The sequence below is a fragment of the Phlebotomus papatasi genome, chromosome 1 (genome assembly GCF_024763615.1).
Source record: "Phlebotomus papatasi isolate M1 chromosome 1, Ppap_2.1, whole genome shotgun sequence".
In the NCBI taxonomy this organism is placed as follows: domain Eukaryota; kingdom Metazoa; phylum Arthropoda; class Insecta; order Diptera; family Psychodidae; genus Phlebotomus; species Phlebotomus papatasi.
Window position 1 is genome coordinate 23,148,688 of NC_077222.1, and position 14,691 is coordinate 23,163,378.

Here is a 14,691-nt window from a genome sequence, read left to right on the forward strand (position 1 = left end):
AACTTTCGTGTAATCCGCGAAATCTTTTCCATTCGCCATCCCCTTTTTATTATTGACTTATTAGTTGGCTTTATAAATAAATGTCCAAGTCGCGATGAAAAAGCAGATTTACGTATTTAATGTGTTTCTTTTTTTTGTTTGTGCATGTTGTATCCACTGAAAAAATATACCAGGACACGCGGACAAACACGATGTGGGTGTGAACAAAGATTTACCAACCATGTGGTCAATGAGATTAATCAAAAATTTCCACCGTTAATTTTCTTGTCGTCATGCCTGATCCAACAGAGAATAATCTCAAGAAACTCTCACTGTGTTTGATTAATAAAAAAGAAATTCTGCGAAAATCATCTTGGCAAATAGAACGCCATCCAGCCCCCCAAAAAAAATATGAGTCACATGGCAATCACGACAAAAAAAAAAGAAAAATCTCTTCAATGAAATACAATATTAACTCTTTTATAGAGAGAAAATTCACTTTGAGTGATCCTCAAACACCTCTCTGTGACCAGAGGAATTTTATAATATTTAATAAAGTGTATGGAAATCATTAATTAAAGTGTATGGCTTTTTTTCTCGTCTATCCCTTCTTCTTTTCTTTCTTCTCCTCTCTTGAAATAATACAACATAATTTCGTTTACATATTCAATCGCACCTCCATCCATTTATGCAGATTGATGAAGAGTGGATTTTATGTATACAGAAAAATTTAATGAGTGTACACATACTATATTGATTGAATTAATGATCTTCAAATGTCTTAAAAAGGAACTAAGAAGCTAGAAAAAAAAGAGCCACCTCCTTCAATCTCTTTGGCACTTCGAGATGAGCTTCATATAACCAGGAGAAAGAGTGAGAAATCTATACATTTTTAGTTCATTAAACTTTCATTAACACCTTTGGCAATCGATAATGGCTTTCCAAAACACAATCCAGGCGCACCAAACTCTTATAACTCTCTTCTCTCTTTTTCACCATGGCAATACTTTAATAATATTTAATTCAATGATATTAAAGTACCCAATTTCAATTGCTAACTTCAAAATATCTTTTCGCTTCTTCATAAAATGCCATCAAAGTTTCATTTTCCCCAGAAATAAAATAATAAAAGAGATAAAAAAAAGAAAAGTTTCTCTCTACTTGCCTGTCGAACTTGTTTGAATTGCTCCTCGAAGCTCCAGCCATTCTGATGCTGTGACGAATTGGACGTTTCGCTGGATGTGGATGAATTTGATCCCGGATTGGCATCTTTGCTGCTGCTATTGGGAGCATTTGGTGGCGTAAAGGGAAAGCCATTTGATGAATTTGACTGTTGCTGAGACGATAAATTCTGAGGTTCTCCTGCACCTCCGCTATTTCGGTGATTTCCACCGAGGGGAGGCATTGAAAAGGGTACATTTGAGGGGGCCTGCAACGATGCACCACCAAAGGGTGCATGCAAGGCAAAATCTTGATCCTGCAATGGAAGATTGCAGAGACAAAAGAACCAAAATTAGGAAGAATGAAAGACATTTCAGACGGGATATTTAAAGTATAGGCGGTTAACTAATCAATAACCACAAAAATTATCAAGTTAAAATTTTTAAATAGTATAACACATGCTTAAACATAATATTCAGACTTATTCTCCTATGCAATTCAAATAAAATGATAGAAATATCAAATAAAATTATTGAAAATCTTAAAACTTCATATGGCTTCGATTCGTTTAAAATAAACCTGTACTTCTGAATGAAGAATTTCAATGGCGAGGACTTTGTTGGCAGACAAATTGAATTAAGCTGTCCCAAAATTTCGCCCTACATTAAGCAAATTTTAAAAACAATTCCATAAAATAATTTTATTAAAAAACAAATTGTCATGATATTAATCCGTAGCGAATTGACAAATAACTTATAAAACCATCTACACCGCTCATTAGATCGAGATTAGATTGTCCCAAAATCAAAATCTAATATTATTGGTTTGCCTTGTATAGGCCTTGTGCGAGAGTATTAAACGTTTACGGATTTTTTTTTTAAAGTTAGAAACCCTAAAAGATTTTAACATTTCATTTCAATCTGCTCAAGGGATAACTCATAACAGGAAGAAGAGTGACTCAAGTTCCTGACTTCCCGAAATACTATAAAGGTTCCAAGGGTAACCTGATAAATGTATGGGTCCCTCGGGGTCTCTATAAAATGTATACATTCCGCAAGTGCCTTAAAAAATGTATGAGTTCTCCGGGTGCTTAAAAGATATATGGGTTCCCCGGGTACCCTAAAAGCTATATGGGTTCTTCTGGGTCACCTAAAAAATGTATGGGTTTTCCAGATTACCTAAAAGTGATTTACGGATCCCAGGATTCTCTAAAAGAAATGTATGGATTTCTCATATTCCCTAAAAAGTATGTGTCCCCTGAGTCCCCTGAAAAAAAACTATGGGTACTCCGGGTTCCCTAAAAATTGTATGGATTCCCCGAGATTCCTGAAAAAAAGAACTGTATGAATCCCCCTAGTTCCCAAAAATGTACAGGTTCCCTAAAAAAAAACCATATAGGTTCTCCGGGTTTATTAAAAACAACTATGGGTCCCCCAAGTCTCCTAAAAATAAAATGAGTTCCCCGGGTTCCCTTAAAAAAATCTCTGGATCCTCCAGGTTCCATAAAGAATGTAAGAAAGGTTCCCTGGGTTCGTTAAAAAACTCTGTGAGTCTCCCGGGTTCCCTAAAAAATTCTATGGGTTTCTTATTTTTTTTTATTTTTCCTAATTTATTAATTCCTCTGGGTTCCTTAAAGAACCCTATGAGTCCCCCGAGTGTCTTAAAAATGTATAGGTTCCCTGTGTTCCCTAAAAACAATCTATGGATCCTCCAGGTTCCGTAAAGAATGTATAGGTACCCCAGGTTCCCTAAAAAAAACTATGGGTCCCCCGGGTTCCCTAAGGAATATTTGGGTTCCCCAGGTTGCTTAAACAAAACTGTATTGATCCCCTGGGTTCTCTATGTGTTTCCTAAGGGTTACCTTGGTTCCCTAACTAGATTGGTTCGAGTTCTCCGTAATAAATTACTCCGTGGATCTGTATCCTTGGATCTGAATTACCCCTTTTAAATATCCATGCTTACTGAACGTCTTTTTTACAGTTCATCGTCGTAATTACATCCATTTCCCTGATAAATTTTAAGAAGAATCTAGGTCTCAAATTTTTATCATTTCTTTTATCCTTTTATCCCTGAAACTTACATAAAACCTTTACATTGGTCGAATAAGAACGTAAAATGTTAATATTTAGCCCTAAATGCTACTCTAAAGTCCTTTTTATGCTGGAAAAATTATTGTGACATTTGGGATAGATTGAATTCATTCCAAATAAATCCAGAAAGTAGGACTAATCCTACTGATTACATCATCAACATGATTCTAATCTAATGCAGCGGCGTAAATGACCAAAGATAAATTAATTAACCCTGTATTTAGCTCTTAAGAAGGTGTCCCAAAATTTATTAATGCAAGGGAATGCATTTGAAACTTTAAACATTTTTATTATAAGTGAATTTGAAAGAATCCTTCCATCAGTTTTCTTTGCCGATTCCTCATGATTTCGATCGTTTGAGGAAAAGTATTATTTAGAAATAATTTTCAAAATAATTTATTTAAAAAAATATATTTGAATTCAAATAATATAAAAATAACTTGAATTACCCTATACAAGTCGATACAAGTTGGTCAATTCGCCGGTACAAGTTGGACACGGCTTTTTTCTTGATAAATACAGTACAAAATTTATTTTAATGCACAAGGAACCAAATTAAAAAACTAAAACAATAAAAATATACATATAAAAATGAAGTACTAAATTTATGAAAAAAATCCCTGCCCAACTTGTACCGCATTGTCCAACTATACCACTTTACCCTATATCAAAACTGTGACTTGTATCACGTTTTTGATTCTCTTTAGGTTCTGTAATAGTAATTGGATTAAAAAATTAAACGAGGAGCTTTTTGACCGAAAAATGAAGATTTAAAAAAAAAAATGTAAAAAAAAATTAAAACTATAAAAATAAATTGATTGTTTGATATTTTGACTGTGATTATCCCTATATTTTAAAGAAACTATATTTATTGTATTTCATTACCGTTTAGGGTATTTAAAAATATATACAAAATAATTAAAAAAATAAAACCTTCATAAAATAATGAATTAATAAGAGAAATGCACATAATTTGAACTGCTGTCCCATTCCAATGATCTGAACCTATTCAGTGCTTATCGCAGAACAATTTACTCGTTCTAAGCTCTCAGGTTCTTAGTCAATATAAATAGTTTAAGGTAAAAAGTCGCTAATATCGGCAATTCATTATTTAAAAAAAATTAATAATAATAATAAAATAATCCTGTAAGAGCAAGAAGCATTAGCAGATGGGCAATTAGTAAGCAATAAGCAGAGATAAAGTCAACCAAATTAGAGAGAGAGAATAAGAGGAAGAAAATACCATGAGTCCAACTTTCATATCGCGCACTTGCATCTTCAACTTCTCAAGAACATCACCATGCTGCAGCCCGTGCAGTCCCTGGAGTCCCTGAAGACCCGGAACACCCATATTGAGGGCAGTAAGGCTGCCCAAGACCCCAAGTGGATGATTTTGGCCAAAATGGTGTGGAGCACTAACACAGAGAGACAGAAACAAGAAAAAAAATCCGAACAAAACAACATTGAATTTTTTCTGCTGCAAAAGATGGACTAAACAGAGCAAAAAAAATTGAATTTGGACAAACACATACTTCAAATGTGATTCAGATTGATGTTCCGGACTCCTAGGAAACTCCATTCCGGACGACACCATTGGCGTACTATTAGCATTAACATTCACTCCTTCGTCGCTGGAATCACAATCTCTCATGTCATCCTCTCGTTCGTCTGACTGTTCGTCTGTGTGAGACTGTTGAAAAAATCATTTTTGAGAAGGAAAATAATATTGAGAGTATCGATGTAATAAGGCATCATTCCAGGCCTCAAGACTGGTGCTGCCAAGGATCCATCAAAACGATCAAAATACAACAACAAATGAGCAAAGAAAAAAAAATAAAAGAGTTCTTCTACTGGTCTTTTGCATTCATCCACATTTTTGGCCAAAATTATATTCATTATAAAATATTGCGTGACTGAGGCCTCTATTAAATATATCAAAATAAATATTTTATTCTTTATTATAACCATTTTTTCACATCAACCAACCCAATGAATCAGTCACGAGAGTTGAGGAGAATGTGGAGGAAAACAGCAAAAGTCTATGGGTATTTTTGCCCTGTTAAAGCCTTAATTTAGAAATTTCTTGTAACATATTGAGCTGTCTGGGTGTTTGACTCCCCATCCTCTGTCTCTTCACCATCAGATGCAATAAATCTTTTTGTGACCATTATCACCACTATATTGTGAATCAATTTCCACTTTAATCACCATAATTTCTTGATCAATTTTAAACTTTTGCTACTAGATAATAACTCGTCTCGATTGACCCTCGAGCTACAATATTTTTTCCCATCATCTTAAATCTTAGGTCCCGCGCTTATTGCAGAAAATACCTCCACAAAACTTATAGTTTCGCCACTTAATTTTCTCTCAATCTCACAGTCTCTCCCCCTCTTTGCCAATAACACATTGCTATGTCTCTTTAGATATGATAGATGTTGCATTAATAAATGCGATGGATAATCTACATAGGGGAAGGCAGGGATACTGAGAGACATTTACAGATTTAAACTCAATTACATTGTAAGACTCTCTCAATCGGGCATATGCGGCAGCAAAAAGTCATCCAAATTATCAAGGGATTTGGGCATCAAAATCATTATAGATTCCACAAAAAGTGCCTAATTATAAAGAATCACGATAAAACAAGGGGAAATACTGCGAATTTGAACAAATTTGCTTTAAAATCAAACGTGAAAATTGTCAACGAAATTTGCGCCCGATTGAAAAAGAGCCGATTGAGCGAGAGTCTACTGTAATAAAATTAGATTTCAGGCATTAAATACATTCATACCAAAAACAAATAGAAATTGAGAAATTCAAAGATCTATTTGAAAAGCCAAGAAAAGAAATTTTTACTTCTTGAAAACTCCACGAGATGGCTCAAGTTTTCGAAATGTTCGAATGTCAAAATGCGTCTGTCGTTAATTGTAAGGAAAAAAAACAAAGCAACAACGCTTACTATTTCTGCTTTATTATTAAATCTCTTCATAATTACTGTGTAAGTTTTTCCATCTTTTAAGTGTAATACCTCATGAATTTCTCAGACCGTTGCGAAAATCAGCCTGAAAATTGAGACGCTCAGAGCAAAAGTGGACCGTTTCAATAAGAAAATGCATACAAAGAAGACCAGTCTTGCTCTGAGCGTCTCAATTCGAAATTGCGTCTGAATCTTCGAATATGAACGACATTTTGTGCAGTTCTAATACAGTTCTAATTACCTTTTTGTTAGAGAATCAAACTTAATAATTTCAGAGAAAACTCTTATAAAAGTAGTAGTAAATTCTATTCAAGAATAATAAAAGAAACACTTCACTGAGAGAAATCCGAAAAAGTTAAAATAACATTCCGGAAATGTTAATTTTGCCCTGGAGTAATGATCCGAAATCGGTTTAAGTATTATCCGTTTTAGGTGTATTATGGGTTAAAGTTACCCTTTTGTCATGTTGACTTTACCCTCAAAAGGTGTAAAATTAACATTAAAAAATGTTGATATATTTTTACACCTAAAAAGTGTTAAAGTTATGAGGAAAAAAAAGTTAATCGCACCCTTTTTTTCTCAGTGTTCAGATAATTAAAAAAAATCAAATTATAAAAAAAAATATAAATAAAAGAAACTTAGAAAATACAAAAAAAGATAATTTAATACAAGCAGTAAGTGAATTTGCTTTAATTAAATAAAAATTAATGATAAATATTCTAAAAGTCAAATTATAAAAAGTTCTGAGATCGAGTATAATATTTTGAATTTTGAGTACCGTAGATACGGGCGATTTTGACCTCCGGGGTCACTCTATCCCCTGTTGTTCGTAAACTTTTCTTTTATTCTAGCACTTAAAAACGGTCTTCATCGATCCAACAAATAGGTCGCATTGGTGAAAATCATCCTTGACTGTCAAAATTAAAGAAAAGCTTAAGTAAAATATTTCCATAATTAAAATAAAATTCGATTCTTATAACGCATTAACTATATAGAAATTTTCTTCAAATTTCCTACAAATTTTCTTGTCTTGCTGAAATCTTATTTGCTTTATCGCTGAAACTAGAGTATTACAAAAAATCAGTAAAACAGTATATTTTCTTAGTATATAATTTCAAGTTATTCAATGATATGGGTCCCGGTTAAAATCCCGAAAGCCAAAATCCCATGCTAGCTTTCACGATTTAAGCTTTTCGATATTTTCGACCTGTTCTTGATTTTTGGCTTTCGGGATTTCGACCCATTTGGGATTTTGACTTTCGGTATTTTGACCCATTTGGGAATTTTGGCGGTCGGGATGTTGCCTCTTAGGATTTCGGCTTTCGGGATATTGGTGGTCGGGATATTGCCTTTCAAGATTTCGGCATTCGGGATTTTGACTTCTGGGATTTTGGCGCATTTTCGATTTTGACTTTTCGGGATTTTGATCCGTTTGGGATTCTGACCCATTCTAGATTTTATCTATTCGAGATTTTGACCGGCTCCGGAATTTCTCATCTCTCCTATATCATTAGGAGAAATCTCAATAATTTTTTTGACAATCAAATTAAAAAAAAAGCTTTTTTTCTAAGTTTTTTAAACATTGCTAAACTTTTTCAAAATGCATTTTACTAATAGAAGATATACTAATACTGTTAGAACAGAGTATACTAAATAATTACTAATTTTGTATTTACAAAACTCATGTTTTTTGAACATATTTAGAACATATTTTTTGCGCACCAAAAAATAGATATTTTCGAATAAAGTCGACATTTATTTAAATTTAAAGTTTTGAAGTTCTAATACAAAAGAAGTTCACTAACTTTTTGAAATTAAAGCAAAATCGTTTTTCTTAAATCAAAAATTTGCATTTACTGATCAAAATACTAGGGCAAATATTATTTATTTGATTCCAGAGACATTTTCTAGTAACAAAATTTATTATTTTGAGTCCCAAAAATTAAATTATTGAACAAAGATTTTTATTCTTAAGTTACAAAATTCGGAAATTTTGATTTATTTTACTAAGCAAAATACTTATCTACTGACCAAAAATATTTGCTTGATTTCGGAGTATTTTCAAGATCGCAAATATTTTCATATTTCTCAAAAAGCGGTTCTTGAACTAATAATCTTAGTTCTGAATCCAGAAAATTATTTTTTATTAAAGAATTGTTAATTTCTTGTCCTAAAACATACTTTTATTTATGCCTCCAAAAAAATTAATTTTCAAAAAACAAGGAAGTTCTTGATTCGAACCAACATGATTTTTATTTTTCAATTTTAATTGGCTATTTAATTTTCTTTTAACTAACCATTACTTTTTATTACTTTTCGAATTTTTATTAGTTTTTTGTACATTTATCAATTGCCCAAATCAATAGTCTGAACAAAAAACGACCGAATTTACCCATGTCTCCTTTAAATTCCATTGAATCTTTGTATTGAATAGAGATTTAATGCATGTGAAACATTGTCATAAGAGAAATGAATGATATAATTTCTGATGCGATTAATAAACCCCTCACACAAGAATTGAATAAATTGGTGAGGTGAGTAAACTTGGGTGTTGGGCTTTTGAGAAGTTACTCAAGTTGTTGTGATTAATTGAACAGGACAAGCACACCTTGTTCGCATGCTGAGCATTAATCGATTACAATCAATTTGGTGCTATTTTCATTGAATCTCAATATCTTGCCATTCAAAAAGCCCAAGTGTTATAAGGCATAAGCAACATTACCGCTTTTTCTTACACCCTTTTTCTTTGATTTCTTCTACTTTTTATTTTAATTTCTTACTCTCACTGCATGAACCGACTTTAGTAACACTTCGTTTACGTTTTATTCATCCTTGGGCCCTCTTTTTGCCCCCTCCGACAAACCTCAAAGCCCAAACCATTTCATTGATCGCTAATTTTTTTTCTGCTGCTATCTATCTTCCCTCCCATGGATGGAACATTAATTGAGGAATGGGAGAGAAAAGTCTTGCTTCCAAAACCGTCTTACCAAATACTTTCGTCAACATATATCAATCTTAAGCAACACACACATACTATTCTCTAAGATCGATAAATCATTCAGTCATTTATTGCCCAGAAGTGGAGCCACGCGATCTTCAAGCCATACAGTTAATAAATATTATTAATCGAATTGATCCAAATCAACTACTTATTACCATTTGTAACATACATGAGATTTATGTATTAATCAAAATACAAAATATTTTGATTACTCATGTGACATTGATTGAATTGTCGTGGGTGGATTATTCATCTTTCTCAAAGAAAGAAAAAAAAAAGTCATACCTCTATGTCTCTGATTAAAAGATTTCATATTCCAATCTCGCATCATGTCGCAATCATCTTTATTGTGATTAATAAATTAAATTCTTCATGTCACAAGATTTCAAATGAACCCACAATCACCATGAGGGAATACATCATGAAAGAAAAAGAAGCAAAACTATTAAAATATAAGACTTCAATGAAGCCAACTAAATAAAATGTGAGCCACACCACGATTTTAATCGATCCAATTTATAATGTGACACGTTTTTCTGCCTATTTTATATTTAGTTCTATAAGTTGTCTAGGGGAAATGCTTCTAATTTTGTCCAGTTTCTTATTTTGGACACTTTGAGGATAACATTGGACACTAAAAATAAATTGATTAAAATGATGGATTTTTATTCCAATATTTGATGAATAATGAATTATATCTAAATATTTGTTCCTTTTGGAATATTTTAACACTAAATACGTTAAAATTTGAATATGATTTGAGTTGAAATTGCTTTGTTGAAAATTCAGTGTGAGCAATTGCTTACGAGAAATATGACAGAACTTCGTGGCTTACTTCAGTCTTATTTAGTTTTGGTGAAGTACTAACAAAGTTTGTTCGCTGTTTTTGAGTGATATTATTGAATATTCATTGAATATTGTGTTGATTCACGTTACTGATGATTTGTACATTTGACCTGAAGTGAGATTTGCCTTGTGAATTATATTTTTCGTGTGAAAAATGGGAAATTTTTTAAGACATTCACCAGTGAGGTGATGATTCTTATTTTGGACAGGTGTTTTTCTCACGAAATTTCGTGAAGTTTTAGCTTTTGTGATGACTAGGTTGGACAAATGCCTGGAGAAATGAAGGAGCATCATCTCTACGAAAGAGATGCAGTGAGAAATGCCTTGAAAGGCTCCCGGAAAGGTCAGGGAATGAGCGAATCCGCACGTACTTGGAGTACCGAAGTCAACTCACTTTAATGAATGATATGGAAAGTTTCTGGGCTTCTTGTGACATTCCACGTTTCCCTTACATGACCAGAAAGAGGACTTGGTAAGATTGGTTCATGAAATGAAGAACAATGGGCATCCTGTTGAGGCGGATTATCTGTCCAAATTTACAGACAAGTTGTAAAAATTAATAACCAAGTTGTCCAAAATAAGAGTCAAATTCACCTCTACATATCAATTCATTTTTAAACGTATTAAAACTAATTTTAGTAAAAATGAGATGATAAATAGCTTGCCAAGTTTCTAAACAATCCTTCTGAAAAGAGAGTAACAAGAAAAGTCAATTAGTATTGAAAATATGGCACTTCAAACTTAGGATATCGATGCTTATATGCAGACTGTCCAAAATTAGAAGCACTTCCCCTATAACCCAGAAAAATATCTTTTGAATGTCATACGATCCTTCTTCCTAATTTCCACGTTTTCTGTACTCTTCAGAATTGTTAAAACGCAAAAAGAACAAAGGGACAGTAATTTAATCAAAATGATTAATAAAAAATAACATCTCTTTCTTTCGGCGTTATCACACTTGCACATTAAAATTTTAATGTGATTCACATTAAAATTTTAACGTGATTCACATTAATTGTCGCTTGTGAGCGTCCAAATATGTTATTTGTGTCTTTGAGTCACTTAATATTTGGGGTTTTTCTATTTATTGATAAAGAAGTGGACTTGGCCTGCAAAAATAAGTTTAAATTTACCTAAAGCATAAATATTTTTCACATTAAAAAATTAAAGAGAAAATCGCATTGATTTTTCGCATTAATGCTATAAATCAATTTATATCAAATTTTGCGGGCCAAGTCTACCTTTTTATCAACAAATAGATCAAATTTTGAACATAAAATGATTCAAACACACAAATTACACATTTGGACTCTCACCAGCGACAATTAATGTGAATCATATTAAAATTTTAATGTGCAAGTGTGATAACACAGTCAAAGATTTGCAGCACTTTATCTATCCCAGTCTTTCGCACCTTAAACTAGATTCAACTAAATTGAATTTGTTGTTATGTTTAAAAGAAGGAGAAGAGTACGAAAGAGTTGGATCGACGTGAATTTTGATTTCTTGAAAGTTTCCTAATCTAAAAGGTGTGCTGAAGTCATAAAGAATTAAATTTTGTCAGTAAAAAATCGATCAGTAAAAGTTTAAAAATGAACAATAAAAAATAAAATACGGTCATTAATGGCGCTGATACACCTTTTCAAATTAATAAAATTCAATCGATTTAAATTTTATGTCTTATTCATTCAAACTAAAATAATATATGTTCATCTCTTTTTGTCAAATGAAAATTGAAAATACAATTTCATTTTAGATTTTATTTTCAAATTTCATTTAAAAGAAAGAGACAGTTCAGAGATTTAAGTTTGAAAGAGTAAGAGGTGAAATTTCAATCGATTGAATTTTACTTAATTGAAAAGGTCTGTCAGTGCCATAAAAATTTAAAATGAGCAGTAAAAAATTTACATAAATAAGTAGAAATGTTCAATTCGATCAAAAAAAAACATTAAAATGTGTTGTCATGAAATCCAAATTGCCATTACTTTCTTGTTCAAACGTATTGCATAAGTCTATCTCACTCTTTTGTACTCTTCTTCTTTTTCAACTGTCAAAACAAATTGAATTTAGATTTGAGTGCGAAAGAATAAGGTAAATACATTCAATATATTTGAGATAAAAAAGGGATAGAAATTTTAATTTCATGAAATTTTTCTAATTTAAAAAACATGCCAGAGGCATGAGAAATCTAACTCTTTTCTTTAAATTAAATTAAATTCGGTTAAGAGACTAAAATAATCTAAGAAAACATCCCCATGCCAAATATATTTGATAAATAAAATATATCCTAGAATTAAAAAATTATACTACACGAAAGATTTAAGATAATAATTTTTGTTATAGGGGGTCACCTAAAACACCCAAGACACTATCTGCTACCGCTCATCCTATAGGACTCCTTTGTTAAGTTGCGAATAAATTGAAATAGAGACTTCTTCAAAAATAATTTGTGACTGGAACTTAATGTATACAACCCTACACAATAGCTTTATTAGCAAGTTGAAAAAAACAACAAGAATCAAAATTGCCAGAAATTGGCATTTTGAAGAAGATGAGAAATAATGTAGAAAAAAAAGAAGTCTGATCCCACTTTATAATACTCTTGAATGCGATTCATTGTTTTCAATCTAATTCAGGCATTACTTGGAAGAGGAAAAAAAATCTAATATAAATACAAGACGATTCATTCACACGACCTTACCCACTACGCACACTAAATACACTCAAGTTTTCATGTTACAATAGCGATGAGTCTACGAGAATCTAACAAAACATTATACCTTACTCTCTCACCACACAACACTATTATCCACCAAAGTGGAGAGAAATTGTGCTCAAAGTCTTGGGTGGTTAGAAAAGAGCGGTAGCAGAAAGATCCGTATAATTGGGCTTTGAGATTTTCGATTCAATGCATATTAATTCCATTATTTCTACATCAATTAAATTGATGTTACGCATTTGTAAGACAACATGTTCTCTAATAACTTTCTACCTATATAAACACACTGAACGAACTGTTTACAATAACACCAAATCATCTTTAGGTATTATTATCTCAAAATTTGACCATTAATTGGTACATCGATGATGCATTGCTTATATTTCTTTTTTTGAAAGATGAGAGTTTGTGTCGTAAAGTACGGTTAGACGTAACGTAACCTCAAAATTACATAACCTAATAAGGAATATAATGAAAATTTCTAATTTACAAAAACAAAAATTTAGACATAAGGACAAGGAGTTTGATACTTTAATTTCGTTAAAAGCTTTAAACAATGTTAAATAAGCCTTTCATTTCTGAAATAAAAAAAGCTTAAAGTTTGATATTATTGATTATTGATATTATTGATATTAGTTTGATATTGAGTTTAATATTATTTTAAAATTTTTTTAAATTCCTCTCATAATTTTCTGCATTTATTGGTTTGAAATGTTCACTTGATTAGATTTAAAATTGAGGAAACAATAAGTCCTTTAAGAAATTTTGCATTTTAAAATTAAAGATCTTTATGTATTTTTAAATTTAAGATGTTTAAGAGTTTGAATCAGTTTCTAAAGGATGATTATAAATTGAAACTTAAAGATTTATTGCAAAATTGAGTGCAGAATTCGATTTTTTAAATGAAAAAAAAAAGTCAAAAAATAGTATTTGTCTATATTCGAAAAATTTTTGAATTTTGTATCAATTCTCGAATAGCATTTTGACTACATTGCTATCTTATTTAGTAGATGTCAATAATTCTACATCAGATATGAAATATCCAACATTTAAAATAGTACATGATTGTAGAACTTCCTTGATTTTATATGAACTTTTGAACTTGGATACAATTTATCATTTTTGATTCTTTTAAAAGTTATATTCAGCATAACCTGACTTCTCACATCCGCAACTATTCTTTTACTGAATATTTAAAGAAATTAGTGATTTAGGGTGATCCATACCACTCCCCACTTGTGTGTTTGTCAGCTATCCCCTGCCCCATGCCCCATGTCCACTTACCATTGACGACGCCCGTTTTTGGGCAAGACATGCTTATTTTTTAGGCATCGATACGATTAATAATAATGTAAATTAGTAATATAATCTTAAAACAAAAAGAAGTTACAGATTGATCTTTCTTATTTGTGGCTTTTTTGAGTATTAGAATTTTTCTTATCTATTTATTATACAGTTCATGCCCCTGTCGGAGTACAACAGTTTAGGACTATAGACTATATAAAAAGAAGTAAGGCAAAATTTGGAATTACGTACAAACCAATTTAGAACTTAAACAATTTCCTTAAAACTTGATAAAATAAAAGTTCAAAATTACGAATTAATTTTTCCACGTTGCCCAAATTTTCAAAATTTACCAACCTATTTATTTATACTAATCATAATATATTATATATTCAACCCGTTCAACCCAAACTTACTCAACCCCAAAAACCTTTCTTGTTAGATGAATAAATTAAAAAAAAATATAACGATTGGTATTTATAATAAGGATCTTTTTTAATTAGATATCTTTTTATAGTGTTTGATGAAAAAATCATACCCTGCAAGAATTGATTACTTTGTCACTGAGATACTAAGGCCCATACCTTTTTCGATTTAAGTAAAAAAATTACCATCTTAAATATTTGGACAT

The 14,691-nt window shown here is 31.5% G+C and overlaps 1 protein-coding gene across 7 annotated transcripts in view; it reads right to left on the reverse strand.

Moving 5' to 3' along the window:
- Positions 1 to 14,691, reverse strand: part of LOC129798263 (protein dead ringer) — a 229,587-nt gene that overhangs the window by 142,751 nt on the left and 72,145 nt on the right. For 4 of the 7 annotated variants that reach the window (XM_055841309.1, XM_055841310.1, XM_055841311.1 and 1 more), the window contains one exon: positions 1,145 to 1,456. In XM_055841309.1, coding sequence (XP_055697284.1) covers positions 1,145 to 1,456 — 312 coding nt within the window. Of the gene's footprint in view, positions 1 to 1,144; positions 1,457 to 4,473; positions 4,646 to 4,762; positions 4,921 to 14,691 lie in introns of all 7 variants that reach the window. The other 3 variants (XM_055841306.1, XM_055841307.1, XM_055841304.1) reach the window with 1 other exon arrangement.